Source organism: Dermacentor variabilis, chromosome 8, assembly GCF_050947875.1.
Source record: "Dermacentor variabilis isolate Ectoservices chromosome 8, ASM5094787v1, whole genome shotgun sequence".
Classification (NCBI taxonomy): domain Eukaryota; kingdom Metazoa; phylum Arthropoda; class Arachnida; order Ixodida; family Ixodidae; genus Dermacentor; species Dermacentor variabilis.
Genome location: NC_134575.1, coordinates 39693312 through 39719983, shown reverse-complemented (window position 1 = coordinate 39719983; position 26672 = coordinate 39693312). Strand labels below are relative to the sequence as shown.

General features: G+C 43.1%; 1 protein-coding gene across 3 annotated transcripts; it reads left to right on the top strand.

The window, feature by feature from the left end:
* Nucleotides 1–256: 256 nt before the first annotated feature.
* On the top strand, nt 257–26672 carry LOC142590094 (acyl-coenzyme A synthetase ACSM3, mitochondrial-like). Of its 3 annotated transcripts, XR_012830036.1 has the most exons (17): nt 260–615; nt 739–838; nt 1164–1267; nt 3844–3956; nt 8163–8281; nt 9746–9804; nt 13265–13316; nt 13895–14013; nt 15071–15224; nt 16278–16406; nt 20408–20482; nt 21051–21131; nt 21942–22043; nt 23183–23310; nt 24296–24515; nt 25351–25570; nt 26053–26672. XR_012830036.1 is itself a non-coding variant. In XM_075701946.1 (16 exons), the coding sequence occupies exons 1-16, from the start codon at nt 488–490 to the stop codon at nt 25444–25446; spliced, it is 1779 nt and encodes a 592-aa protein (XP_075558061.1). In that variant the 5' UTR covers nt 260–487; the 3' UTR covers nt 25447–26672. The 3 variants fall into 3 exon arrangements, 1 of the variants encoding a protein (XP_075558061.1); XM_075701946.1 differs by having other exon boundaries at nt 25351–26672; XR_012830037.1 differs by lacking the exon at nt 23183–23310 and having other exon boundaries at nt 257–615; nt 25351–26672.

Sequence of the window (26672 nt, the reverse complement as noted above, 5' to 3'; positions counted from 1 at the left end):
TTTAGTGCACTTGCATTCAAAAAGTCACATTTGTTTTATATATATAAATGCACATACGAGGTGAAGTATCAAGTCTGCGTAATTGAAAGTTAAACAAAAAAACTTTAGTTCCGATTTCGTTTTTGTAATGCGCGCATAAAGTTTGATGCAGCATGGATAATATGATTTGTAGGAGGCTGAAGAAGTCTGTGCTGAAGTGTCTCTATAATAGTTATAATTTAACTCGTTTTCTTTTATTGACGGTGGTTTCGTTTATCTGCGACGGCCCGTTGCTTTCGGTTCGTTTTCTCCGCGTCTATACGTCACTTACCACGTTCGCATGTTTTTCCGGCTGTTGGAATGCACTGTCGAGGATAAATGTTGGCGATTTATGAAGCGCTTCGAGTGGCCTTATCTTTTAACAACGGTATTTTATAACACATGAACGGCAGTCGGTGGGTACGTGAGTACTGTGGGTGCCCGATAGCGGCGGAGTTGACTGTGCAAGATGAGCCTCTCAGCCCGCTTTGTTTTGCATCGCCGTCGTCTACTGCCATCAACATTCGTAAGGCGCCCGAAGTTTGAACCGCAGTTTGAACACGTGAGGTTTGTCAGTCGTCTCCACAAGCACCTTTCGTAAGTGTCGTAATTCCAAAATTCTGTCAGCGCGCGCGTCTCATTGTCGACATATATGTTAATTCCCTGTCGATCGCGGGCGTTTGATTGTTTCGCATATGTGTCTCTCACTGTCATTCGCAGTAACAACGACATTGACGGCTGCTGGGATGTTGTTGATAACCCGCCGAAAGAATTTAACTTTTCTCGAGACATTATCGACTTCTGGGCGGCTGAGAAGCAGGTACGTGTTTGCGTTTATTAGATATCGTTTGTGCATGTACGTCGCGTTTTTGTGTTTGTTTTATTTCTTTGATTATCTCTAAAATCCCTTTATGGGCCTCAGATATATTTCCTGAGGCCCATCTTGGAGTCAACAGCTTTGCCTTTATATGTTGTGCACGCACATCGGTTTAATGACGATCATCTATATAATTTAGAATTATAGAAGTATGCTAGACAAGCCAAACTATATAGCTGTCACACGCACGTTTGTACATTTGACTTATTTTCGGTTATTAAAAAAAACAATCAAAAACAAGCAAATGTCACCACTGTTTCATGCGCAGAAAAAGAGCTATGGCGGCATGCCTGCGTTCTGGTTTGCAAAGGAAAGCAGCGGTGAGCCAGATATCAAATACACATTTTCTGATCTCAGCAACCTCTCCCAAAGGTAAGGCAATGAAATTTCATTCACAATTTGAGTCGCAATGTAACATCATCATTTTGGACACAATTATTCCCCATGTAGCGTGAATAATTCTGCTATTAATGAATGATTGCGTTTGCATATCACAGTTGTACTTGTGAGTTTGCCGCAAGTAATGTCGCAACACTTTTTGTGCAGCTGTTCACAGTAAACAAACAGACAAAAAAAAAAGCTGTGTCCATGATTCAGCTTTTTCGCCATTCATGTGACCCCATATACTTGTTTGGTATCATCAGCCCATTATATATAGCGGGTGGCCATGAGCAAACTAGGTCTATCTGGTCTGTTCAGACGACATAGAATAGCAGCTACCTTCTCCGCTGTGGCTGCCTAGCCCTGGTAGCATCCATGTTATTTGCACATACGTGACGTATTAGCACAAGATCAGATGACGACATACGTGATGCTGGATTAGATGTGAAACTCAGTGTTAGAAAGCAGAAGCAAATTGCACAGGTAGAAAAAAAAAAGAAAACGAAACTAGACGCAATGTGGAGCCACTCATGCAGTGGTTCAGCATACTTACTGCTGTCTGGTGATTCAGTGGTGGTGCTAGTAACTAATAATGCAGCCTACAAGGGCAAAGGCCGACAAAGTCAAATAAATGTTTTACATCGCACCTTAGTTCCACTGGACTTCTTTGGGACTGGAAGACTACAAATGTTGTTCCAGTTCATAAGGTAGGTCCTCGTAAATTTGCATAAAAGTGCATACCTATATCCCTGACTAGTGTGTGCTGCAACACATGGGAACTTGTATTCTACTCAACCATTTTTCACCACTTAGAGACAAAAAATTTTTTTCAACCGTGCGCAACACGGTTTTGGGCGTGCTTTTGCTGTGTTAAACAGGTGCTTGAATTTTCCTGTGACTTATTTTCTTGTTTTGATATTGGAAAACAAATAGATTGCATTCTCTTATATTTTAAAAAAAAGCATCTGACACTGTTCTTCACTGACTGCTACTCCTAAAAATCTTGGCCTTCCTGGTGCATAATTGCTGGGTGCATATATGCTCAGGGTGCATAATTATATTTCAGGTCGCTCACAAAAGGTGGGTATAAACAGCTCGAAATCATACTTTGTGACTGCCAATTTGGGAGTCCCACAAGGGTCCATTTTAGGGCTACATTTAATTGCTCATACATATCAATGACATAAGTCTAACATAACATCTCACATTAGATTATATGCAAATGATTCTGTCATTTATAGGAACATAGAAACTTATTATGATGCTTCTCCTTTGCAAACTGACCTTGACCAAATTCTTGATTGGTTTCGGAAATGGCACATGATGTCAATACTGCAAAATATAATCACATTCACTTCAGCATGAAGCAAGTCAACACTTTTTTGCGACTACTGTCTAGAAAACATCCTAATCAAAAAGGTAGATCATGCAAAATACCTAGGTGTTTTTTTCTCATCAGACCTTAAAGAGAGCAAACATGTGGAGTACCTCAAAAACAGGACATTTCTTAAACTTTATTAAAGGAAATTTTAAGAAAGCTCCACTTGGCAGTAAACAAATTCTATATTTTTTCTAACGTGCATTGGATACTTGAATATGCTTCTTTGGTCTGGAATCCAAACACTGAAGTCCACATTAATAAACTGGAGGCAATGCGAAATCGTTCCATATGCTTTGTGACGAATTCCTATTGTTACGATATCAGTGTTACAAATTTAAGGCGCTTTGTGTGATGGGACACTCTGAAACTTCCGAAGCACTATTTCTAAGTGTTCATTCCTAAAACAGACTGCCTGTAGAGAGATGCCGATTGATCGGCATCGGTACCTTCAGCCCGGGCCCCGTATATATATGTTGAAGGAGGAACAATGGCAATAAAATCCAAGAGTATTCATGCTGCACATCTACATTACAGGCGTCATTTTTTTACACAGACAATTGCAAAGTGGAATGCCCTGCCTGATACTGTTGTGTCTGTGACTATCAAAATGTTTGTGGATGCGCTGGGGCAGAACTTGTGCACAGCTTATCATGTCTTCTAACTGTGTACATTGATTCTTTGTACGCCACTGTAGTTACACTATGCAGTGTATCTATATTAATTATAATGCGTACCCATGCGTCGTCCATGCATTTACTTTTTTCCAAGTTGCGACTCTGCTTTGTTTTGTAGGGGGGCGCTTACACTGGAAATTGGAAAAATTTTCAACAATGCCTCAGGGGAATGTAGGTATGCAAATAAATAAATAAACATGTAGAATTTTTTCTGGACACAGAGCTGGGAAGCTTATCGTGGAACACTCTGCAGTCGCTTTCAGATGCTCCAGGTGTTATAAGACTACAGTATGAGGTTGTTGCAACTATGCTGCAAAACTAACGTTTCCCATGTGTGGAAACTGTTTAGCCTGCTTGAATTAAACGCCTTTACTGTCTATTGGATGCATAGTGGGCCAATCACGGCTATTGTGACTGGTTTGAATCAGCCAGAATCTTCACTTACCTATGTTTGAGTTATTGCAAGTTCGCGGTATGACACAGTATCTGACAGCCATGCACTTTGATTGCAGGGTGGCTGGCTTCTTCAAGCATGACCTTGGCCTTAGCAAAAACAGCCGGCTTTTGGTGATCCTGCCAAAGACGCCAGAGTTCTGGCTTGTTCTCTTAGCAGCCATCAGATGCGGTGAGTCTGGGGCCTAGGGAATGGAAAGAAACTTCAGTGGTCTTGAGGCACAGGCCAGTTGGTGTAGCACTGTGGAGTAAAGTCAAGCCCACATGTAGTGAACCCACTCGGAGCGAACCTTCGACTACTACGAACAGTTTCTCAACAACCAAAATGTTTCACAGGGAGTCTACGAGAGAACTGCCCACATATAATGGCCCAGAGCCCTGCTCCGTTGGGTTACGACAAGCAGTATGAACCGTAGCTGGAAGCATCTTGAAGAGCCAGGGATCGGCTTCAAGTGGTCTTGACGTCATCTGCCTTAAGCTTCACAGCTCACTCAAGAACAGCGTATGTGCCATGGGCTCTACCTAAAGCTATCTCGGCAGCTTGACAAACTTGTAGGATACCAATGTTGGATGGAAACTGCTCCAACAGGGCTCAACCACCAGTTTGACACTAAATGTAACTTGCGTCACTAGCTGGGGAAAAGGTCTGTCTGCGCCCTGTTGAGTTTTGTGTTGGTAGTTCTGAAGGCAACTCCAACTATAACAAACTTTTAATATAGTGAACACATTTTGGGCAAAGGTCTCCCTGTTCTCAACTGTATAAAATAGCGCTGACAGATGGGACAGAGAAATAGATGCTACTACAGCGCATACGCTAGTAGTTGTGTTGTTCGGTTTCTCTGTCTTGTGTTCGACCTTTGTGGAGCAGTTTCAACTGTGGAGAACTACAATTGGAATTAAACCAATCTACTTCATTAATGTGTGTGAGTGGGCCAGTTGGTTTGTATTCACAATTAAAAGATGCAGCTCAGCCATATGAAGGCAGAAAAAGAGAAATCGCTGTGCGCATAGGATGGCAAACTTTTTCATGAGCCAGCTCACTCAGACTCGGACTAACCCTTGAGCACAATCCTGAGTGAGTCCAGCTGACTTGAATTTTGGTGAGTATGAGCGAGTTTCATCTATTTTGCCGACCTACAACTGCTTGTGTGCTGTCTTCTTTTTCTTTCTTCGTCTCGTCGTGCTGCACATTTTAATCACAAACCTAATGCAATTTCTTAAGGAACTCAACGTTTTACATACTTTACAAACAAGTAACATTTCACTCAAACATCCACAAACTATAACTGCTGCATTGGCACATTATATATAGCCAATGTATGAAAGCATCTAACCCTACAGCTAGAATAGAACTGGCAGAACTTTCGAAGTTAATCAACAAGCGTAAGACAGCTGACATAAGGAAGTATAATATGGATAGAATTGAACATGCTCTCAGGAGCGGAGGAAGCCTAAAAACAGTGAAGAAGACACTAGGAATTGGCAAGAATCAGATGTATGCATTAAGAGACAAAGCCGGCAATATCACTACTAATATGGATGAGATAGTTCAAGTGGCTGAGGAGTTCTATAGAGATTTATACAGTACCAGTAGCACCCACGACGATAATGGAAGAGAAAATAGTCTAGAGGAATTCGAAATCGCGAAGGTAACGCCGGAAGAAGTAAAGAAAGCCTTAGGAGATATGCAAAGGAGGAAGGCAGCTGGGGAGGATCAGGTAACCGCAGATTTGTTGAAGGATGGTGGACAGATTGTTCTAGAGAAACTGGCCACCCTGTATACGCAATGCCTCATGACCTCGAGCGTACCGGAATCTTGGAAGAACGCTAACATAATCCTAATCCATAAGAAAGGGGACGCCAAAGACTTGAAAAATTATAGACCGATCAGCTTACTGTCCGTTGCCTACAAAGTATTTACTAAGGTAATTGCAAATAGAATCAGGAACACCTTAGACTTCTGTCAACCAAAGGACCAGGCAGGATTCCGTAAAGGCTACTCAACAATAGACCATATTCACACTATCAATCAAGTGATAGAGAAATGTGCAGAATATAAGCAACCGTTGTATATAGCTTTCATTGATTACGAGAAAGCGTTTGATTCAGTCGAAACCTCAGCAGTCATGGAGGCATTACGGAATCAGGGTGTAGATGAGCCATATGTAAAAATACTGGAAGATATCTATAGCGGCTCCACAGCCACCGTAGTCCTCCATAAAGCAAGCAACAAAATCCCAATAAAGAAAGGCGTCAGGCAGGGAGATACGATATCTCCAATGCTATTCACAGCGTGTTTACAGGAGGTATTCAGAGACCTGGATTGGGAAGAATTGGGGATAAAAGTTAATGGAGAATACCTTAGTAACTTGCGATTCGCTGATGATATTGCCTTGCTTAGTAACTCAGGGGACCAATTGCAATGCATGCTCACTGACCTGGAGAGGCAAAGCAGAAGAGTGGGTCTAAAAATTAATATGCAGAAAACTAAAGTAATGCTTAACAGTCGCGGGAGAGAACAGCAATTTACAATAGGCAGCGAGGCACTGGAAGTCGTAAGGGAATACATCTACTTAGGGCAGGTAGTGACGGCGGATCCGGATCATGAGACGGAAATAATCAGAAGAATAAGAATGGGCTGGAGTGCGTTTGGCAGGCATTCCCAAATCATGAACAGCAGGTTGCCGTTATCGCTCAAGAGAAAAGTATATAATAGCTGTGTCTTACCAGTACTCACCTACGGGGCAGAAACCTGGAGGCTTACGAAAAGGGTTCTACTCAAATTGAGGACGACACAACGAGCTATGGAAAGAATAATGGTAGGTGTAACGTTAAGGGATAAGAAAAGAGCAGATTGGGTGAGGGAACAAACGCGAGTTAATGACATCTTAGTTGAAATCAAGAAAAAGAAATGGGCATGGGCAGGACATGTAATGAGGAGGGAAGATAACCGATGGTCATTAAGGGTTACGGACTGGATCCCAAGGGAAGGGAAGCGTAGCAGGGGGCGGCAGAAAATTAGGTGGGCGGATGAGATTAAGAAGTTTGCAGGGACGGCATGGCCACAATTAGTACATCACCGGGGTTGTTGGAGAAGTATGGGAGAGGCCTTTGCCCTGCAGTGGGCGTAACCAGGCTGATGATGATGATGATGATATAGCCAGGCATGGCTGCTGTGGCCAGAAAATTATATTTCTAGGTCACGTCTGTTGGTAACACTATGTTTATTATGCTGCATGGTGGAATCGACTTCTCAAAACCACTTTAGCGCTTACGTTAAGCGCTGTATGTGCTATCGAAGTGTTGTCTATTTACTTATACATATGTGTGTGTCATGGCTCCTGCTTCAAGTAATTTCTCAAGGCAAAGCTGGTGCGCTCGACCATTTCTTTGCATTCTGTTATAAGCCCTCTTGGTGTGATCCATCTCAGTTGCATGGTGTACTGCCACTGAGCGCCAAGCTGTGGGTTTGACTCTGAGCTGTGGCAGCTGCATGTTGGCAAGGGTAAAAAAAAAAAAAATGGTGTAGTCGAATTTAAAAGCACATCAGGAAACCCCAGGTGGTCAGAATTTGGAGAAAATCCACTGTTACGTCTCTCATAATTCCAATATAGCGTTGGGATGTTAAACAGAATCAATCAATCAATCAATCAATCAATCAATCTTTTCCGCTGCACTGGATCAGTTGATGTGGCACTCTGCTGCCAAACATTCTGTTGCAGGACTGAATCTACAGCGGCTGCGTTTCTCTGAGATTCTCACAAGTACAGCCTTGGGCAGGTTGGTGCATCGTTACGGAAAGAAAACGGCGCTGAGGTGCATCCTCAAAAATGCCACTGCGCCGATTCTTAAGCTGCTGGTTATAGACTCTCGGGGTGGCCAAGTCTAGCCCGGAAATCTCCGCCACAGCGTCCCTCGAAGCCCACAACCGTAGCATTCTGACGAAAGAGCAACCCAATCTAAGTGCATAGAATCTTGAGCAGTTCATGAAGCTAGATCTTACCTAGAAACCAGGCGCAACCAGTAGCCACATAAACTAACGTTAGCGTCTTGATCAATTAGTTGGACTGAATGCATACAAGGTTTTACAGAGTTCAATCATTTCTTGTGTCTTCGTATGTATGTTTGTAATGATGAGGATCATCATTGGGTGACCAAGGAAAGCCTCAGCCGGGACCGAGTGTTCCGACGAGGAGTTGTCGCCGCAACGAAGACAAGTGCCCTTGTTGAAACATTTGGTTCATGCTTAGGCTTCTCGTGTCCAGCCCTTCCTCAATTACTGCAAGTCCCGTCTTTCTGCGACTCACTCCTCTGTCTTGTTTGTGCTCTCTTGTAGTATGTCAACAATGTTGGTGATCAGCTGCAATCTGCTTTCCAGGCATAACTCTCACCACCTGCACCACCATGCTTACGGCTAAGGACATCAAGTTTCGGGTGGCCAAGTTTCAGCCCGACTGCATCGTAGCTGGATTGAATGAGATGGCTGCAGTCGATGAGGTCCTGCTATGTAGGCCCACTTGCTTGTTTGCTTAAAGCTTGCTTGTGCCACTCATCTGCGTAAGATTGCCATCATTTCTCTTGGAGTGCTTGTATTTTTCTTGGGAGGCGCTGCGAGTTCGTACGAACAATCTGGGCTGAAGATGCAAGAACTCTAAAGGGCCAAGTGGGAACGCAAATTATCCACTTGCATTAACAGCAAAAGCACTGATGACAATAATGATATTTAAAACACGCTGCATAAAGCTTGAAACACTTCTGATTAGACCTATAGTGTAAGTTTAAATCTTACATGTAAACTGTTTTTGTAAAACGAGCTGGAAGGCAGACGGCAAGGTGTCTGCTCTCTATGTCGATATGTTGTCATATGGCAGGTTCACTTCCTGCATTACTTTTTTGCAATGTCTTACATCGGGCATATTTTTTCAAGCGGCTTGATGGAATGCTTTTCAAGTACGCTAGACAAAAAAATTGTTAATGTTCTCATACTGGATGTTCCTATAGAGAGTTGTTGACAAGGCTCACCGAAGAATACAAAATTCCTTATCCATTCAGCAGCTATATACGCTTATTATAATTATGAAGATGAAAGATATGGTGGCAAAACAAAATCTGGAAGGAATATAATCGGTCCCTGCAGGGGTTATACACAAAGTTTGGCTTCAGCCATAGCTTCGTGGCAACATTTTTCGCTTTGTTGTGAAGCCACACTTGAAAGCTAAATTCACTCTACCATGAAGCCACTTACGGCATCAACAGAAAACAGCCGTGAATTCGATGATGACTCAGCATACAGAAAATGACTGTTTTCAGAGGTATTTGATGTGTGTTGCTTTTATGAAGATTTGAATTGTGTGCAGTTGTTTGTGCAGGTTGCACGTGTGTATTTCTTTTTCCTTCTCTGGGTGGTGTTATTGAGCATTCATTAATTGCAGAAGGTTACACATGTGAAGGTGTAGTGCTTCAGTCTTGGCAAATGATTTGCGCTATCACAGTTCATGTTGCCAAAAAATTTATTTGCAGTATGAACAGGTTGTTGCGAGGCTGGAATGTTAATTGCATTGCTTTGGTTTTTCCTTCAGCAAGTGTAAGGGCATTAATATCCTGCTGCACAAACTTGAGGCAGGCTGCTTTGTAGCCTGGCAAGCATTCTATGGAATCCTACTTTGTTCGTATAACATGCGAAAGCTTTTTCTCAAACAGTCTTCTTTTACACCGGGCCACATTCCAGCTTTTAACGTAAATTATTATTTTCGTTGTCATGTGTTCGTGTCTGCTGTTGTGCAGAACATTATATCCGCAATTTAGAATTTTTCTTGTATGTTCCTGAGCAAAGTTGTAAAAGCTTGTTTTGCCATTCAGAACACTTGTATCACAGGTTGTGAATTCTATTCGTGTTTACAGAAAGCAAATAGAATTGGTGGTCCACTTAGAATGTGAAATCAACGACTCTTACCTTTGCAGGTAGTTGGGAGCTTCGACTGCGTGCAGCACAAAGTGCTCGTCTCAAAAGAACCAGCAAGGTAGTCATTTGCACTGGACTTGCTTTTTGTTGCTTTTTTTGTGCATCATGAGACGTCACATCACATGCATTACCTCTGAGGCGCCCCTCACCAGCCCCATTGCAAATTTTGGTTGCACACTGGAAGCTGTAAAATGCCGCCCAAGGAGCATTTCACTGAAATGCTTTCAAGTCGGTTGATTATGGGAGGAGATAGAAGAAATTAACTGTCCTGTTACCACGCGTAATGGCCTTCCAGAGCAATATTCCATCCGTAACTTCTGCAATACTGGAGCCGAGGGACATGCTGCGGCATCAAGCTCCACCTCGTTTTTAGAATGCAGCTCTTAGGCGGCCGTTTCTGCGTGGAGCGTCGATGTCCTCTGCGTAACCGAGTGAGCAAGCACAGTGAAAGACGAAAGAGCAAATGCGAAGTGCAGCGGGAGATGAACGACTGATAGCAAAGAGAGCACGAGGAAGAAAGCGAACTAGGAGGCTTTAGCAGAGCCTTGAGGCAGAAAGTGGAGGCGGAGGGCATGGTGAAAGTGTGAGAAGAAATGTGTATTGCCACATACAACGGGCTCTGCGGCCACGACTGCTACGAGATGGTGTCAGAGTAGCACGCTGTCGTCTGTTCACCAATGACGCTATCCGTAACGCATGCGGCGAACGCATTCACCAATACCAGATATGGAAATGAAGCACTGCATGAGCGGAAGTCTGTCTGCAGTGGCTACCGTGGATCTTGCCCATGTGTCACCCACGCGTTGCCTCTCCCGATCTCCTGATTAGCAGGGCTGTTGCTCCACACTTCGCTCTGTTTGCAATGTGCCACACAAGACACATTGTCCGCGCCATCCATGCTACTCACAGCGTTCTCTTCCTAATATAAACTGTGTGCCTATATAATCATTACACGAAATATTTAAATGCATACTTCTTCATGTTAGAGCTGCACTCAAGTTTCACATTAGAGAGTATGGTAATCGGTGAATTTTTTCCCTTCTATTTCTTTTTTGCGGCATTACGCCTTCCGCATTAGATGATGAATCATAGTGAGTGATAGTCATAGTGTACTGCAAAGAGGCATCTGTGCGTTTGAATGTGACTCTGGCTGGGACTGGGTGTTTTCAAAAGGGAAGGCGCGTGGCATTTCGTTTGAAACTTTAGATGCTTGTGGTGGCACGCAGCACCATAATACCATGCAGGCACGATCGTCAGCACATCCTGTACATGCTACGCTTGTTTGTTTAAAATGGCCAAACCTGGCGAGGGGTCCTTTGAAGAAAATGTCTTTCTTAGGAAGTTACGATCGCGTTTCCGTATCAGGTATCTGAATTTCTAACTGAATCCCAACAGTAGTGCAGTCTAAAAATGTTGGCCGATCCCGTGGGTATGTGCAGCCTGTCGCATTTATTCAAATATAGGTCAACCTTTATTTTTTCTTTTTCTTTTTAAGAAAACGTTATGCAGAATGAACAATCGATCTATACTCATGACCAGACATTCTTAATGTATATTCGTATATTCATGAACAAAGCTAGCAAAAGTACCAAGCTAATGGAGCACCACCATTGCACCTGCCGTAAAGTCAGTCTGGAACGTTCAATATGCAGCATTTCTTAAAGCCAGTCTGGATATTCTAGACTGGCTTTTAAGAAATGCTGCATAACCTGCTCGCTCGACGGCACCAAGGACGAGATCGTTTGGCATGCCGAGGTCGCCTGTGAAGCATCCTACGAGGACGACTCCTCTGGCAGTTCCAACGAGGATGCAGCTTGTGGCATCGACTAGCGAGATTTAGTAGCCGAGCTTACGGTAAATAAGTGTGCCATGCTCAAAAAGTTTCATTTTTCTTAAATGATGCGAGTCGATCTGTATTTGAATTTTAATATTTTATATCGGCGAGTTTGATATATAGAAATCAATTTATCTTCAAGCAAATAGGGTAAATATGTGGGCCGATCCCAGAGATAGTGCTGTCTAAAAATGCGGGTCGTTCTCATGGTTATGTGCAGGAGTTTAAAAAATTAGGGCCAATCCCAAAGGTAGAGCAGCCTAAATATGTGGGCTGATCCCGACAATAGTGCGGTAAAAAAAAAAAAAAAAAATGAACTGGTCCGACGCTGCTCTATTGCGTCACTGGTGATGCGATAGAATATCCGATTCTCACCCCCAAACTCGCTCAGGAAGACACTGATCAACATCATCTAGAGGTTTAATCACCTTCCAACTATTTTATTACTACATTAGATGTTAAGGGTCAAATGGGAAACTTTTTTGCGGCACAGCGAGGAGCCTGCCACTTTTGTGCATGACTTCATAATGGCTGTAGGTGAATGCGAAAGAGCTTGCACAATGAAACAGTTCACATGTAAGCACAAGCACTCGTGTTTGATTGTGTCCTCGTAAAAAGCATGTAGCATTATGGGAGTTAAAGCTTGGGGTGATGCAGTCAGCAGAATACTGTGAAAGAAATATGCCACCCATTGTCAACACTATATGCTACAAACCGTCTCAAGAATTCTTCAGAGCACAACACTTGTTCGCTCGAAATTAGAATATGCCTCGGCCATCTGGGAATGTTATCAAGCACCGCTAACCCTTTCCCTCAAAGCCATCCAGAACCGCACGGCCTGCTTCATTCTATCTAATCATTCTCGTCATGCCAGCATTACACTCGTGAAGCAAACAGTTCACGTACCAGGTCTTTCGATATGTCGCACACACATTCGTATCTGCCTTTTTCCACAAGACTTACCACCAGAACCCGGTCCTAAAAGCAAAACTTTTAGCACCTCCTTTCTACTTTTCATCCCGCACTGATCACCTACACAAAGTTTTCGTGCCATGTTGTCATGACAACACATAGTACGACTCGTTTTTAGCTCGCACATGCGATGGCTTGAACTACCTACCTGCATCAGTTGCCACTATCCCAGATGCTTAAAGTTTCGAGGATGCTGTTTACCATGCCATTTGTTAATCTTGTATTTCATTCTTCTGCATATTTTTTTCTCTGAATATACCACTCCTTCCTGCAGCGCTTGCGAGTATGTATAATAAATAAATATCGCTCTTCGCAATTACAGATGGCCTAAATTATCCAGACCATTAGTAGAGTATGTGGTCAACAATATGTATGTTTGCCTGTCCTTTATTCTTTACTACAAGTTCCTTCTCCTGCTATGCGGCAGAGCGCTGTAGCTTGTACAACACTGCATGGTATTATCCAGGCAGAGGCAGCAAAGGCAAGCCACAAAATGGTAAATGCAAAAGAAAAGCAATATATAAATTAATATATTATATATGGCACGCCAACCAGTCGCCATGCAGTCTTTCATTTCCTGATACTGCACAAGATAGGCCAGGTCTTACCATTGACACTTTTCAATAGCTGTCATTTTTAATGCTTCGCATATGTTAAATAAAACTGTGATAGCTTGTTTAAAGCAAAATTATCCTACGTATTTTCTCCACAGGAACGACTGGAAGTTGTTTGACTCGTTGCTTCGAAACTCTTCTGAGCATGAGGTATGTTTAAGTTTTCTCTTCTAAGAGATGGTCTGACCTTACCATGACAGCTTAGTGGCTGCCAATGCACTGCTAAGCTCGAGACATGGATTCGATCCCGGCTGTGCTGGGCGCATTTCGATGGGAGTAATATGCAAAAAACACTCATGTACTTGCATTTAGGTGCCTGTTAAAGCACCCAAGTAATCAAAATTAATCCGGAGTCCCCTGTTAAGGTGTGCCTCATAACCAGATTGTGGTTTTGGCATGTTAAAAGCACATAATTTGATTGCCTGCCTTTAATTATTTATCTCTTCTCAGAGAGCGGCCAAGAACCATCCTAGTCTTCCTTCCCAATCTTTTGCTGTAAAGTCTTTGGCTTCAAGTGTTCCTTGGATGTAGTCGTTTCGAGCTCTATCTCTTTCCTCTTTGTCACTCTAACCATCGTCTTGGCAACCTCGTTTCATCCGCTTGGGTCTTCTGCAGCGTGTTAACGAGACAGACATCTTGATTGGGACCACTTCAGTTCCCCCACCTCCTGTCGTAACAGGCAATGTTTGTTATAGTCATTGTTCAATGCCTTTGCATATCACTGGCAGGGCGACGCAACATCCACGGACGACCCAGCCGTAGTCTTCTTCACAAGTGGCACGACCGGTCCCCCCAAGATGGTGGAGCACACGCAGGGCTACTTTCTCGCCCACTTGTCTACGGCATGGTGCGTGACTTCAACTTGGCCCGCAGTCGTTCATGACGCAGCCACACATGTGAGCTCGTACACACTATACGTTATGATAGTAGCCTCTCTCCTTTTCTTTTCATCTTTATTGCAGGCGATGTGTAGTACAGATCTAGATTGCATCATCTCGCCAGCTCTGTGAAGCCTAGTGAAGACTTTAATGTTGCCGGATACTAGTGAAAACTGTGGGTCTTATCAGTGAATCAAATGATAACTGACTTTTATGCTTGAAAGAAACAAGAAGGGATTACTCATTGTCTGCTGCTTGGCTTTGTATGGTCCTTCCGCCGAATCGGTGGTGGGCACCACATTGTTGTGGACACTTACAGCCGGGATCATGTGCGCGTCTCATGTATCACACCTTTCTGTCATTGGCATGTCATCTATGCATTGTATGTCGTCTACATCTCATCGGTATGTTATCTGTGCATCATATGTGTGTCGTCTGTGCTAAAGCTTCCCCACATTGCTCTTGTCTGGTGAACCCACTCTCTTCCTTTCCTTTTACGCTTCTTCATCAACCCAGAGAAGTGGATGTGGCGGCATGATGTTTCTGCCAGCCATTCCATCCAGCCCGTTGCCGTGCCACTTTCTCCACGGCCCTACCGCCGGTGGTGCAAGCATAAGCTGCAGGGTAGTCATAATTTTACTTCAGTGAAGCTTTGTCGTGCCCTGAAAAACCCAAGAGAGCTCGGGAAACATGGATGAGTGAGGATATTGCTTGGTCGTGTGTGTTCTCGACGAGTGCTGAAATAACATGGAAGGCCACGATCGGAGGCAGCAGTGCAGAAATTTTTTTTCGGAAGCAGCGTAACCGAAACAAGATGGAGGCGAAACTGGAACTAGGTGGCCGCGACTCCTCGAAGAGTAGGGCTGCCTAAAAAAGCAGCAGTAGGTGCGAAGAAAGGGCTTTATTCTGTGCATTGTATATATGTAATCTGTGTGTCGTCTTCATGTTGTCTGCAACTGCAAAAGTAAGATATTAATTGACACCAAGCCTGTCTTGACATGCTATTGGGTCTCTCTCTCAATGCAGCCACGTGCACAGTCCTGAGCAGCACGATGTCGTGTGGTGCATCGCGGACCCTGGCTGGGCAAAGGCGGCATGGGGCACGTTCCCTACTTGGCTCATGGGGGCCTGTTTCTTCCAAGCCCAGATGCCCAAGTTCCTGTCCACGACAACACTCGCTGTAAGTCAATGTAGTTTCCCCCGTGCTTTCCAGCAGGGCAAGAAGCCGCAGAAGGCAAAACTTAACACTCTTCCACACCCAGGAAAACGTGACTGTAATCGGTGCTCACTCGGGGCCAAAAGCATTTTAGCAGCATCTCGTGGTTGGAGAGGGAACATCACATGGTGTCCTTTGTTGCCACAACAACTGGGCACACTTTCATGATGCAACACTCTCATTCCTGCTCTTGCGAGACCATGAAGTCGCACGCTAGCTGTGATTCATGTCAATTGTGCAGAAATATTTCACTTCTGGTATGCTTCTTGCCTTGGTTGCAGGCATTGTGCTTGGTGTCAAACCAGACTGACTGGGCTAACATTACCTGATTTTCAAGTTGCCACATAATGCACAGTCAGGCACTGTCACTTGCGTCAAATTGCCTTTTCTAGCTCTCTGAACAGTCGCTTTATCTAATTGCTCAATTACACCTGCATTCACAGCAAGTTACCCCTACTCCTATAGTTCTTTCTCCAAGCAGTTAACTTAGTTCGGCCACGATGCAAGTGCTCAAATCTAAAAAGGCGTAATACAGTACAACATTTCCAAAACAGGAAAAAAAACGACACACTTATTTATTGAAGTAGCATTCATTTAAGACTCTCGTATTGTAACATTTGACCCGCCTTTGCATGTGTACAAGCTTGCCATAATCAGCAAATAAAAAAAAATTAGGTGCATACCATAATTGAACAGAATTAAACACGCAATAATTGCAGCTACTCACTACACAGTATATAAATACAAGTAACTAAAGGCTCAGTGATTTAAAGTCAGGCAAAAATTTGACAGCACATTTTTTTATGCACGCCCTTTCCATTTCACCACCAAATGTGGCTGCTCCTTTCTTGACTTTCGTTAGCTGTAGCTTTTTCGCCCTCGAACTCCTTTTGGCATCCTGGCGGGACTTTAATTAGTGACCAGGTGAAATTCACTGCCACTTTTCATTGCTGCGCCTGTTAATCGTTGAAGCTCTTCGTCAGTTACTGTAACGCAGCCATTGAATGCGTCTTGCAGGTTCTGCGGTACTACCCCATCACTAAGCTGTGCGCTCCTCCGACTGTGTACCGTGCCTTGCTTCAGCAGGACTCCTCCCAGTTCCAGTTTAAAAGCCTCGTCGACTGCATATCTGCAGGAGAGCCCATGGTGAGCGATGTGCAGCGTATGAAATTCGCACATGTCTCGTATGCAATATCTCGTGTCATCCGAAGGCCCAACCCAAATGGCGGCGGTTCAGTGGCTACTCTCAAAGAAAACATTTACGACCTTTAAGGCCTGTGGTCATGGAGCGAACTTACGCGACAAGTTTTCCCCGGTGGAAAATTCATTGCAAAGCACCACCGCGTATTCGTCATCCTACAATCCATACAAGCAAGAGTGGGTGAACGCTGCCGACTGTGCCGCCAAAGCAGCCCGCAAGAAATCGTTGTGGCCAGAGACGCTTGACTCGGGCAACCAATGGAAGCCAACGGTTGTGTTACAATCTCATTGGCCGGCATGCAACCACTTCCGGTGGTGCCATTTGTTGGTCAGTGGATGTCTGGAGAGAGTAGTTCGGTGGCGAGCAGCCAGTCTTCGGGCTGCAGGTGGCTGTTGCCGAGTGGCGGACGCCGATAGTTCATCACTTTTTCGCTTCTTGAAGGTTGGCGTCTAGGCTGTGTCTTGTGTCTTGGGGCGTGTGGCAAACTCTGTGCTTGCTGCTTTGTGTCTTGTCCCCAAACGCTATGATCATCATCTGTCTGGCTTGCGCCTGCTTTCTTGAACACTCTGTGCTTCTTCACTACCCTGTCAAGAATGCTATCCCACACTGATAATGTGCACGCCGTTCTTGACCTGGAAGTACAGGGCATGCGGCATTAGAAAAGGAAAGGCACGTGAGATTGATGATGGTCAATTGTTTGGGGACAAAATGAGCCCAAAAGGGTGTAATCGTTTTTTTTAGAGTGTATGGCATTTTACTGCCAAGCACGAATTGATGGGCTTCATTTCTAGCTGCAGCTACTGTATTTAAGTGAGACGAAATGCAAAAAAAAAAAGAAAGAAAAGGCATGTTTATGCAGTTAAATTTACGTGCCCATTAAACCTGTTAAGAGGGGACGATAAACTTAAAATAACTTAATTATTTTTTTAAACAGTTTGTATGAAATTTGCACTGTTAGCATACCTTTTTACCAGCTGATTTCAAGAAATGCAATTATTATCTTCCTAGCGTAAATATTTTTTATGATGTTTAAGACAGGATGCTCTTTGTTTAGGGCCTAATTAGCTAATTAACAGCGACTTGCATGGTAGAACATACCACACGGAATAGGTTTTAAATGTCTATAGTCTGTTATAAGCTATTAATTTTTGTTGTAGGCCATCTTGAAGTGCAGTTATAGGTTGTCAAACTTGGTCATAAATAATGCCCACCTTGATACTAGAAAAAAAAAGTTAATTTTGAAAATTTGCTCACAAAGGTATTATAACAAAAGTTACTTCACAACACGCAGCATCTATTTATCTTTCTATGGGAAAAAAATTTATAACAATAGCCTAAATAGAACAATATATGTTGCTCCTCCACAACAAAGAAAGCATGAAAATTGTTTTGAGAAATTGAGGAAAAACATTCCAAAGCATCTTTATTGGTACAAAACTTGTAAAATCTTATGGAAATGATAGGTGTTGGAAGCGCATAATGGAAAAAACTGAAAATACATATTCTGGGCCAATTTTAGGCCTTGAAGTGGAGTTCCCCCACTAAGAGCGCCTGAACCACCTTTTTTTGAAGTGGAGAAGTGCATTTGAAGTTAAACTATTTCAGAAATACTACGCCACAAAAATTTCATTGACGCGTTCAGCAGAAGCGGAGTTATTGGCAATCAAACATGCCGTTCACGGTGCTTCCACTCCTTCTTCAATGATTTGCACTGCAAAGAGGGCGGTGGAGCGGTGCATGCCTACAACGCTCCGCCTACTCGACGTCACCGTGGTGCGCAGCTCATATTTGATTTTGGATGTTCACGTAAACGCCCCTGTTTCTGATTTTGGCACCTACAATGCACCAGACGCGGTTGTCCTCGGCGGGCCGCAGTGTGCTAAGCCAGTGGACTCGTCACAGCACCCCGCGGCGGCCACGGTATCTACGCTATGTAGCAGACGACAGCCACATGCAACTGTAGTGCGTGTGTGCGGCATTTGCTTTGTGCATGATGAGGCATAAATGTGCGTTCACACTCATATGCTCCAGTCTGACCGTGCTACATGGTGTGGACTGGCTTTTTCCTGCATCAGCTTGACCGACGGATAGTAGCCAGATCCGACTTGCGCATTTTGAAGCGCTGTCAATAGCTCAGTACAAAGCGATGTCTGCCAACGCGTCTAGCCAGGAGCGGCCAGGAGTGAGCACGGGCTGGCAAGCATGCGTGTGGTCTCACCTTAATTTTCGTATGGTTTGAGGCTAGTTGAGTGTTCAGAACTAAGTGAAATTAGCGAGACCCAACACCTACGACACCAATAAGCAGTCTGGCCAAATTTTAGTTCCTACACAGGGGGCCATGGCTGAGCACGAGCAGACGATAGTCGGCTTCTTTAGGAAGTTCACAATCCTTATTGAAGTTCAAAAACAAAAGTTCTCCTAGTCCAGCCTGTTTAATAAACTGCATCGGCAAATATGCACAGTAACAGTTAGGATGAAGTGCACTGATCCAAACACCCTTCTTGATTGATGTCACCTTATTGGCCAATAGCAGTGTTGTATGGAAACCTGCTGTGTGACAAAATAAAGCAGCCGAAAAGGATGTGTTGAAAAGCGAGCTTTTGAGGAAAAGGTGGTTTCACACTCTGCTTGTGAGCTTCATGTGCTGCACACAACTGTAAGATATTGCCAAGATGTTCACAGCAGCGTATGGTGTCCGCGGACTGCGTTTTTTCACCAAGCCCACGGTGTAATTCAGGGCCCCTTTAAGGGACCTTGACTACTTTGGCTCAACACGAGTGACCATCACTTTCTGGCTTAAGACAAGCCCTCCTCACAACGTAGATGGCAGTAGGCTTTCTCTCATGATCATGTTTATTGATTTTTATTTCCCACAATATTTGCAGACATAGTTCTGTGTTCTAACCATGTTAACTAGGCATGTCACATTTAAAAAAAAAAGCAAGTGAGAAGCGAAAGAAAGCCGTCATGGTAGTTTTCTCAAAGAAAAAGAAAGATAGCCCTTAAGGGGTTTAAAAACCCCATTTGGCCAAACTAATCTAGAACCCTCCACTACAGTGTCTCTCACTCAGCCAGTGTTGCTTCGAGACGCTGAACCTCGTGAATGAATGAATCGGTCAAACTGTTTAGCCAGTCCATGGCAGCATTGCATTTCCTCATGGCATTATTCAGTAAGTCACGTTCTTGTTAGGACGTCTCACTGTAAGAATGACAAGTTTCAGAGAGAACTCAAGAATTTTCTTTCAGACACTTCCAAAGAAATCCCTCTGTTACACTGTATCAAGCCTTTCTTTCAAGACTACAGGTTTTTATCTGTCAGTGTGTTGCACCTTTGCATCTTGCATCAAGACTTGCTATATTCATTTATTCTTTTAAATCTTAGAGCTTTGATTTTGGGATGATTGTCTGTCTCGGTTAAGCATTTGATACACTGTGGCCGTGCCAGTTTATTTCGAATAATTTGAACATTTGTGACATTTAATAACTAAATCTGTTGGTTTTACATTTGAAACTTCTACTTGTTCTCGCTGTTGCTTTGTTTACTAGTTCTTGCTATTATGTACACGAGATCCCAACTCAGTCTGTCCAAGGGACCTCCTTATGTGTACAGTATACCTATTAGGCGTTCTACTTGCTTGTAGAAGTAACTATAAAAGCTGATTGCAATTGCAGTGATGCATGATCCACCCTCGCAAGTGCAAATTGTGGTAATAGACCACTCGTTGGTGCTTTACTAAGCCCACAGATAAAGCACTATCACACATGGTTGGTTCATGTCATACTATTATTTCTTAAATGTTAATAAGTGTTCCTGAGTAGCCACAAGTACCCAATTAAGTTATATTTGTTGATGCACTATATTCATGAAAATGTCTGTGCAGGAGTGCGCATGTTTCTTCTTGTTGGAGTGGCATCCATCATCAAATATACAACTTCTTTTCTGCAGAACCCAGAGGTGATGCTGAAGTGGCAAAATTTAACCGGAGTTGAGATCAGGGAAGTGTACGGCCAGACGGAAACGGTACATGTCTTTCACTTTTTAGAATATTGTGGACATCTTGTAGACGTCCATTAGACATCCATTAGACATGTCTCTGACAAAATAACAGTGTCTTTACAATTTGCACATCAAAAATTTTGCAAGAAGAGCTAAATAGCCATACATGCTGCACACGGACAAACTAGTTTAACCACTGCATGATCAGGACAAATGAATTACATTTTCAGTATTGAGCTTTACGTTTTGTACTTATACTACAAAGTTGAATCCAACCAGTATCGGAGCCAGAATAATTGTGTACAACCCCTCCAGTGAATGCTTCTTTCGAAGCATCCATGGTCAAAGCTCACCCTCAGTTTTCTTTTTTATTTAGTAAGGCAAGGACAGATATGCAATGTAATGACATTCTACTTTGTTTTTGACTGATGCCTTAGCATTCAACTTTGCTGCACAGATATAAAGAGTAATGTGTGGTGCAATACTTCTTCCTAAGTATGCTGCGTTTTGTTTCGGTCTAAACATCCTTGAATACAAAGCTGTAGTTTCTTAGTCTTGATTGAGCTTCCTAATGTACAGCTTTAACTTCCAGGTGGTGTTATGTGCTTCACCGAGGCATCATCCAATAAAACCTGGTTCCATGGGTATTCCGCCACGAAACATATTGCTACAGGCAAGTACCGTTAATATCTTCATGCTATGCAAGAAGCTTGGCAATCATCATTCATGATTCTGCTTTGCTTCTGGTAGTTTTGTTTTGGTATAGAAGGCTCTGTCTAGGATGGGCTCTGTTTAGGCTCTGTTTGTTTTTTCTGATCGTGAACATAGGGGGCATGCTGTATCTTTTTGTGTGTGTGAATCAGTGGCTTGTCGCACTCAGGCGCACTTTTCTTTCTTTCTTTAAGCCCACAAAAATTGTGCGTGTGTTAGATTTAGGTGCACATTAGAATCTGGAAAATATGGTGTTTGTAAAATTCAGTGCTGCCTTAAGGAAAGTCTACTGTATAGGCTTATGTGTTAGATTTGGGGACACATTAGAACTGGGTAAGTATGGTATTTGTAAAATTCACTGTTGCCTTAAGAGGAGTCTACTTTATGAGCTTATCTCTCACAGAATTACGGTTCTAATCTCAACTGTGAAAACTGGCTTGCAACAACATTTCTGTGCTATTAGGTAGGCATCTGAAATATTTTGTGATCTCCTCGGCAATGTAGCAACTTTATGAACTGCCACTTCCATCACACGTAGAAATACCCTTGCTACATGGGCAAGGTTAATGCCGCTAAACGTGTGGAGGACCTTTAAGCTCAATGCCATAACATCTAAGTTAGTGCAACACATGCGTTTTTATGACATTAAATGTCATGATGGTCATAACAGCAACGAGTGCAGTTGCATACAGTGCATATTTGACATGCAAGTTTCGTCCACTGTCATCATTAAGCGTAAGACTGCAACGTCTGATGCCACATGGTATTTCAGATCCATGACGAGAAAGGGAGAGAGGTGGCTGTCGGCGAGACTGGCCTCATCGCTGTAGACGTGAGCAAGAAGCACCCCTTCGGGCTTTTTGCTGGATACAGGGTGAGTTTTTTGTAAGCATGTTGTGTTAACGACACTGAAGCGAGATACTTTTGCAAGCTGTTTTTAATTACAGTACAGTTGAGCCTCATCATAGTGAAGTTTCATGTGATGCACAAATACCTTCTTATATTTGGTATTTATTAGATGCTGCTATTAGTGATAAACATTGACATCTACTTTATTATATTACCGTTGACCTCCGTTATTTTGACTCCGACGGTACCAGCGAAAGTTATCAAATTGTCCGGCCAGTCGAATTAAACAAGATGAAAAAAAGAAACACCAGAACACATTGCTGATTCATTTGGCAGTATGTGACAAATTCAAACACGTCCCCGAGTTAAACATGCACCCCCTTTCCATGTGTCCAAAGTAGTGAACTAACGTAAAAATGATGCTAAAGCTCCTAAACAATGTAGAAACCTAGCTCGCACCCAAATTTTTAGCAAGAAAAATTGTTGCACAATGGCACCCGGTTTTCCAAAATCAGCTTCGCCACAATACACTTGTTTTGCAGCAAGGCATGATAATGTCGCGAAGGCAGTGTTGGTTTTGTGTCCAGTTGCACTGTGCTGGCAATTTTCTGCTCAATTTTCTTTTAAAAAGAAAGCGTGCATTAGGATAGGGTAAATAGCGTAATCGAGCATTGTGGGTTGCGGTTATTGGTTGAAATTTTTTCTAGGGCGGGCCGAAAAGCATTTTTGGCAAGAGATTCATTGTTCACAAAGCTTCGCCGGGACAGACGCTGCTGCTAAAGGGGTGGCTACCGAGGTCACCATAGGGGTCGAGTGCTTGCGTGCTGACTGATCAACTTGGAATTATCTGGCAAAGGCGGATTTTAGGATCAAAATAGCAGCAGTTTGGGCCCACACATATGCATGGGCACCAGCCAGGACCTTTGGCCGCGATTGAATTAACCGAAAAATCTGATTAACTGGAGTCGAATTAGCGGAAGTCTACTGTATATGCTTATATTGGTAAAAAAAAAGTTTAGGCTGGAGTGGATAAACTCTATTGCAGGTCTACTTTATTATATTCAATAATTTTTTATATTCGTGTTTGTTACGTAGAGCTTTGACCATACCCTCCAAGATGTTTATTTCAACTGTGGAGCATCCTTTCCTCACTGTACTTTCTAGGATGACCCTGAGAGGACCGCCATTGCCTTTCGAAATGGTTTTTATTACACCGGTGATCGTGCTTCCATGGACATCGATGGGTACTTCTGGTTCTACTCCCGTGCTGATGACGTCATCATCTCAGCAGGGTGGGTCACCCAGGGCCATCCATCCAAAATACAGAATCTAGCAGTGATTTTCGTTTTGAAGCCTCCAAGGGGTTTCAGATAGATCCAGATCGATAGTGATAAGTAATCGAGTAATACCGTAACCATGATATGGCAGAAACAACTTGCAAAACTATCGGACCATCATATAAAGCATGTGTAATGCACAGCATGGGTGCTTCAGCTGCCAACCGCAACAGAATAAATGTGCAATTTATTGATGTTAAGGAATTCCCATTCCACGCATCACCACTACAGTGCTAAGTTTTTAATCTCAAAACTCTTAATTATCAATTGAAAAATCCATGCCACACTAAACTTTGACCATTGGAAGATTGTTAATGTGTGGCTTATTTTATTCTTGGAATTCAGAATCACTACCCATACCAATCTAGTTTGCAGATTACAATTATAGCAAGTAGCATAGCAGTTGAGAGATGACTGAGGAATAAGCTGAACATTTGTAAATTCCTTTCACTACCGTTTGTTACAGCTTTTGTGGCTGAGGTGGTGAAAAGTTGCTTTTGTGGTTCGTTAGAGTGCTTCAGCTATCAATATAGCACTACATATGCCTGTTTGCAAAACAGTGGAACACCAGATGGCAGCAATGCTAGTAGAGACATCTCGTGACACTTTGCTGAACCATGACATCTTGGGAACGTTTTGTGTTGCATGGCACTGTCATCACTGAAAGGGAAAAAAAAAAGCTATGAAACAGTTGCTATATGTCAACAATCGTTGCTGCAAGCACCTTTACACCAGCAGCCAAGTAGAACACAGCTGTTGCAATTTTAGTGTCGTGTGCACTCTTGTTGAACTAGAGCATTAAAGCTGAACGAGCATGCCGGTTAAACTAGAACCTAAAGCACCAGCATTTCAGATTTCCGGTATTATATACTAAACGTTAATATAGTTCATGGGCGGGATAAAACTCAATTTTTGTTGCACTTCTGTTTGCATCCCGCAGGTATCGCATCGGGCCCTTCGAAGTCGAGAGTGTACTCATAGAACACCCCGCGGTTGTGGAGTGTGCTGTGGTCGCCAGCCCGGACTCTCATCGTGGAGAAGTTGTGAAAGCCTTTGTCGTACTGCATCCGGACTACAAATCGCGTGACCCCAACAGTCTAGCCGAAGAGCTACAGCAGCACGTCAAGAAACACACTGCTCCGTACAAGTACCCTCGCAAAGTGAGCCACAGTCATTTGCATTTTTTAAAATCAATTTAGCCATTAAACTAAATTTCACTAGTTCAGCTTCTCAATTTGTTGTTTCACTGGTTCCTTTGCAGTTTCAGAATCAAAGTCGGTCAGTATGCTCTAAGCGTGTCTATCTAGTGGGCAGCCAGAGACTATAGCATCATCTTTGAGATACTCGTCCACAAACGAAGTGCATTGGCCTAACTTTTAATTTCCCAGAAAGCCTGTCTTTAGACATCATAATCATCAGCATATTTCATGTCCACTGCGCAGTGAAGGCCATTCCCAGCAATCTCCAATTGCACTTTGCGTTGCGTTGGCTTACTCCATCCTACCCTTGCAGATTTCCTGATCTCACTAGACGACCTGATTCTCTGCCATCCTCAACTGTGCTTATCTTCCCTTGGCACCAATTTAGCGCAATAGCAGACTACCAGTTATCTGCCTACTGCACACCACCTTACGGTGTGGCAAAAGTGTGTGAAACGTTAATGTATTTCGTGGCAAATTTTGGAAATGATTGATTGAGAAATTTGGTGGCAGTCTCGGGCTTCCTTAATAAGAGGACATGAGTTGAGCACTGCTGACTAGGTTAAATTACACTATTTCAACATGTGCCATAAAGAAATTAATCTAAGTTAATGTTTCTCAATAGTGTTTTTAAAGAAGAGGTTTAACCAAGGGTTGCCCCACGATTTTTGCTCTTTGCTTGCACAAATATTGAAGTGCTAGAAAAATAACTTCATCTGTACTGCACTATTTATTTAAACATTTATAAAGTTTTCAAAGCACTTGGTCAATGTAACATCGACTTCTCTTTGAACAGGTGGAGTTTGTGGATCAGCTTCCCAAGACAATCAGTGGCAAGATTCTGCGCCATCTGCTTCGCGAGAGAGAAAAGTCAGCTGCTGTGCAGTGCTGAAGGTGGCTGTCACCAGACCGGCACTTTAGAGGCCGACTGCAACGAATTTTCACTTCAGCTAAACTGTTTATAAATGAGCAATATTACAGGCTGTTGAAGCAACCTCGGCAAAGCTGCAAGGCTGGTAAATGTCTAATTTTTTTTATTAGCACCTAAGCGGAGACTCTTGCTGCAACATTGGCTCCAACTTGAGGCGTCCCTCGTTTGACCACTGCCAATCAATGTTGTTACCTTGACAAAGCAAGTAGCAAAGCAAGTTGTGATTAAGTCACAACTTGCAGTAAAGGCACATAATGTTTTTCAGAAGAGATTACAGATGGGCCTCAGTGAGAATGACTCTGGAAATTGTTGACAGAACATTGTTTTCCTTTTTTCTTTTCAGTGGTCTTCTGTCACTTGAGTTTTTTAAGCACTTAATTTACCATAAGCGCAGTTGTTCATTTATGATCGCATAAGCTGGGAGGTCACAGAGTTCTAATGCTTTGGAAATGCAGTATTGACATGCAATGCTCACGTGGCTCCGAGGCCTCTTGTTTACTGTAAGCAGTACTGCAAGCTAAGAAATGGACCATTCTCATTTGTTATTTTGCCGTGCTTTGGTTTCAGCATGACATGTAATAAAGAGAAGGACTTTAACATGGATGTAATCGCGCCACGACGATGACTGATGCCGAAGAATGCAGCGTGATGACAGCCGCATGAAGACTGAAGAGACAAACGCTTTTCAGTGGGGAAATTAAAGGCCTTAATGCACTAAAGAACTAATCCAGATTTGCAGGTAAAAGCAAAAGCTTATCGGGGGCGAAAGGGGAGGGGGAGGGTGTGCGCATGCTCTCCGTGCCAGCTCGTGAACGAAGCAACTTCTTGTAAGATGCAATGACGAAGATGGGACAGCAGCAATAGTGATGGCATTTTGACTGTGACAGCACGAAAACACTTTGTTGACCGACGTCCAAAGCGATATCACATACAAAGCTCATATAGGAGTCCCGGAAGGTATCAAAGACATGGGAGCTTGTAACTACTGTTTCCGGTTAGGAAATTTAAAAGGGAATGAAAGGGTCATTTGGAAGTTTGAACATTTTTTTCCTTCTATATTTTTTTGTGTGATATGGCTTCATTGTGCATGTAAGCAGATTTTAATATATTTTAATAGATGTTTAGTGATTTGTTAGCGTGTTTTGATATATTTTAATAAATGAGGCTGTTTGGCGATTTATTCCACA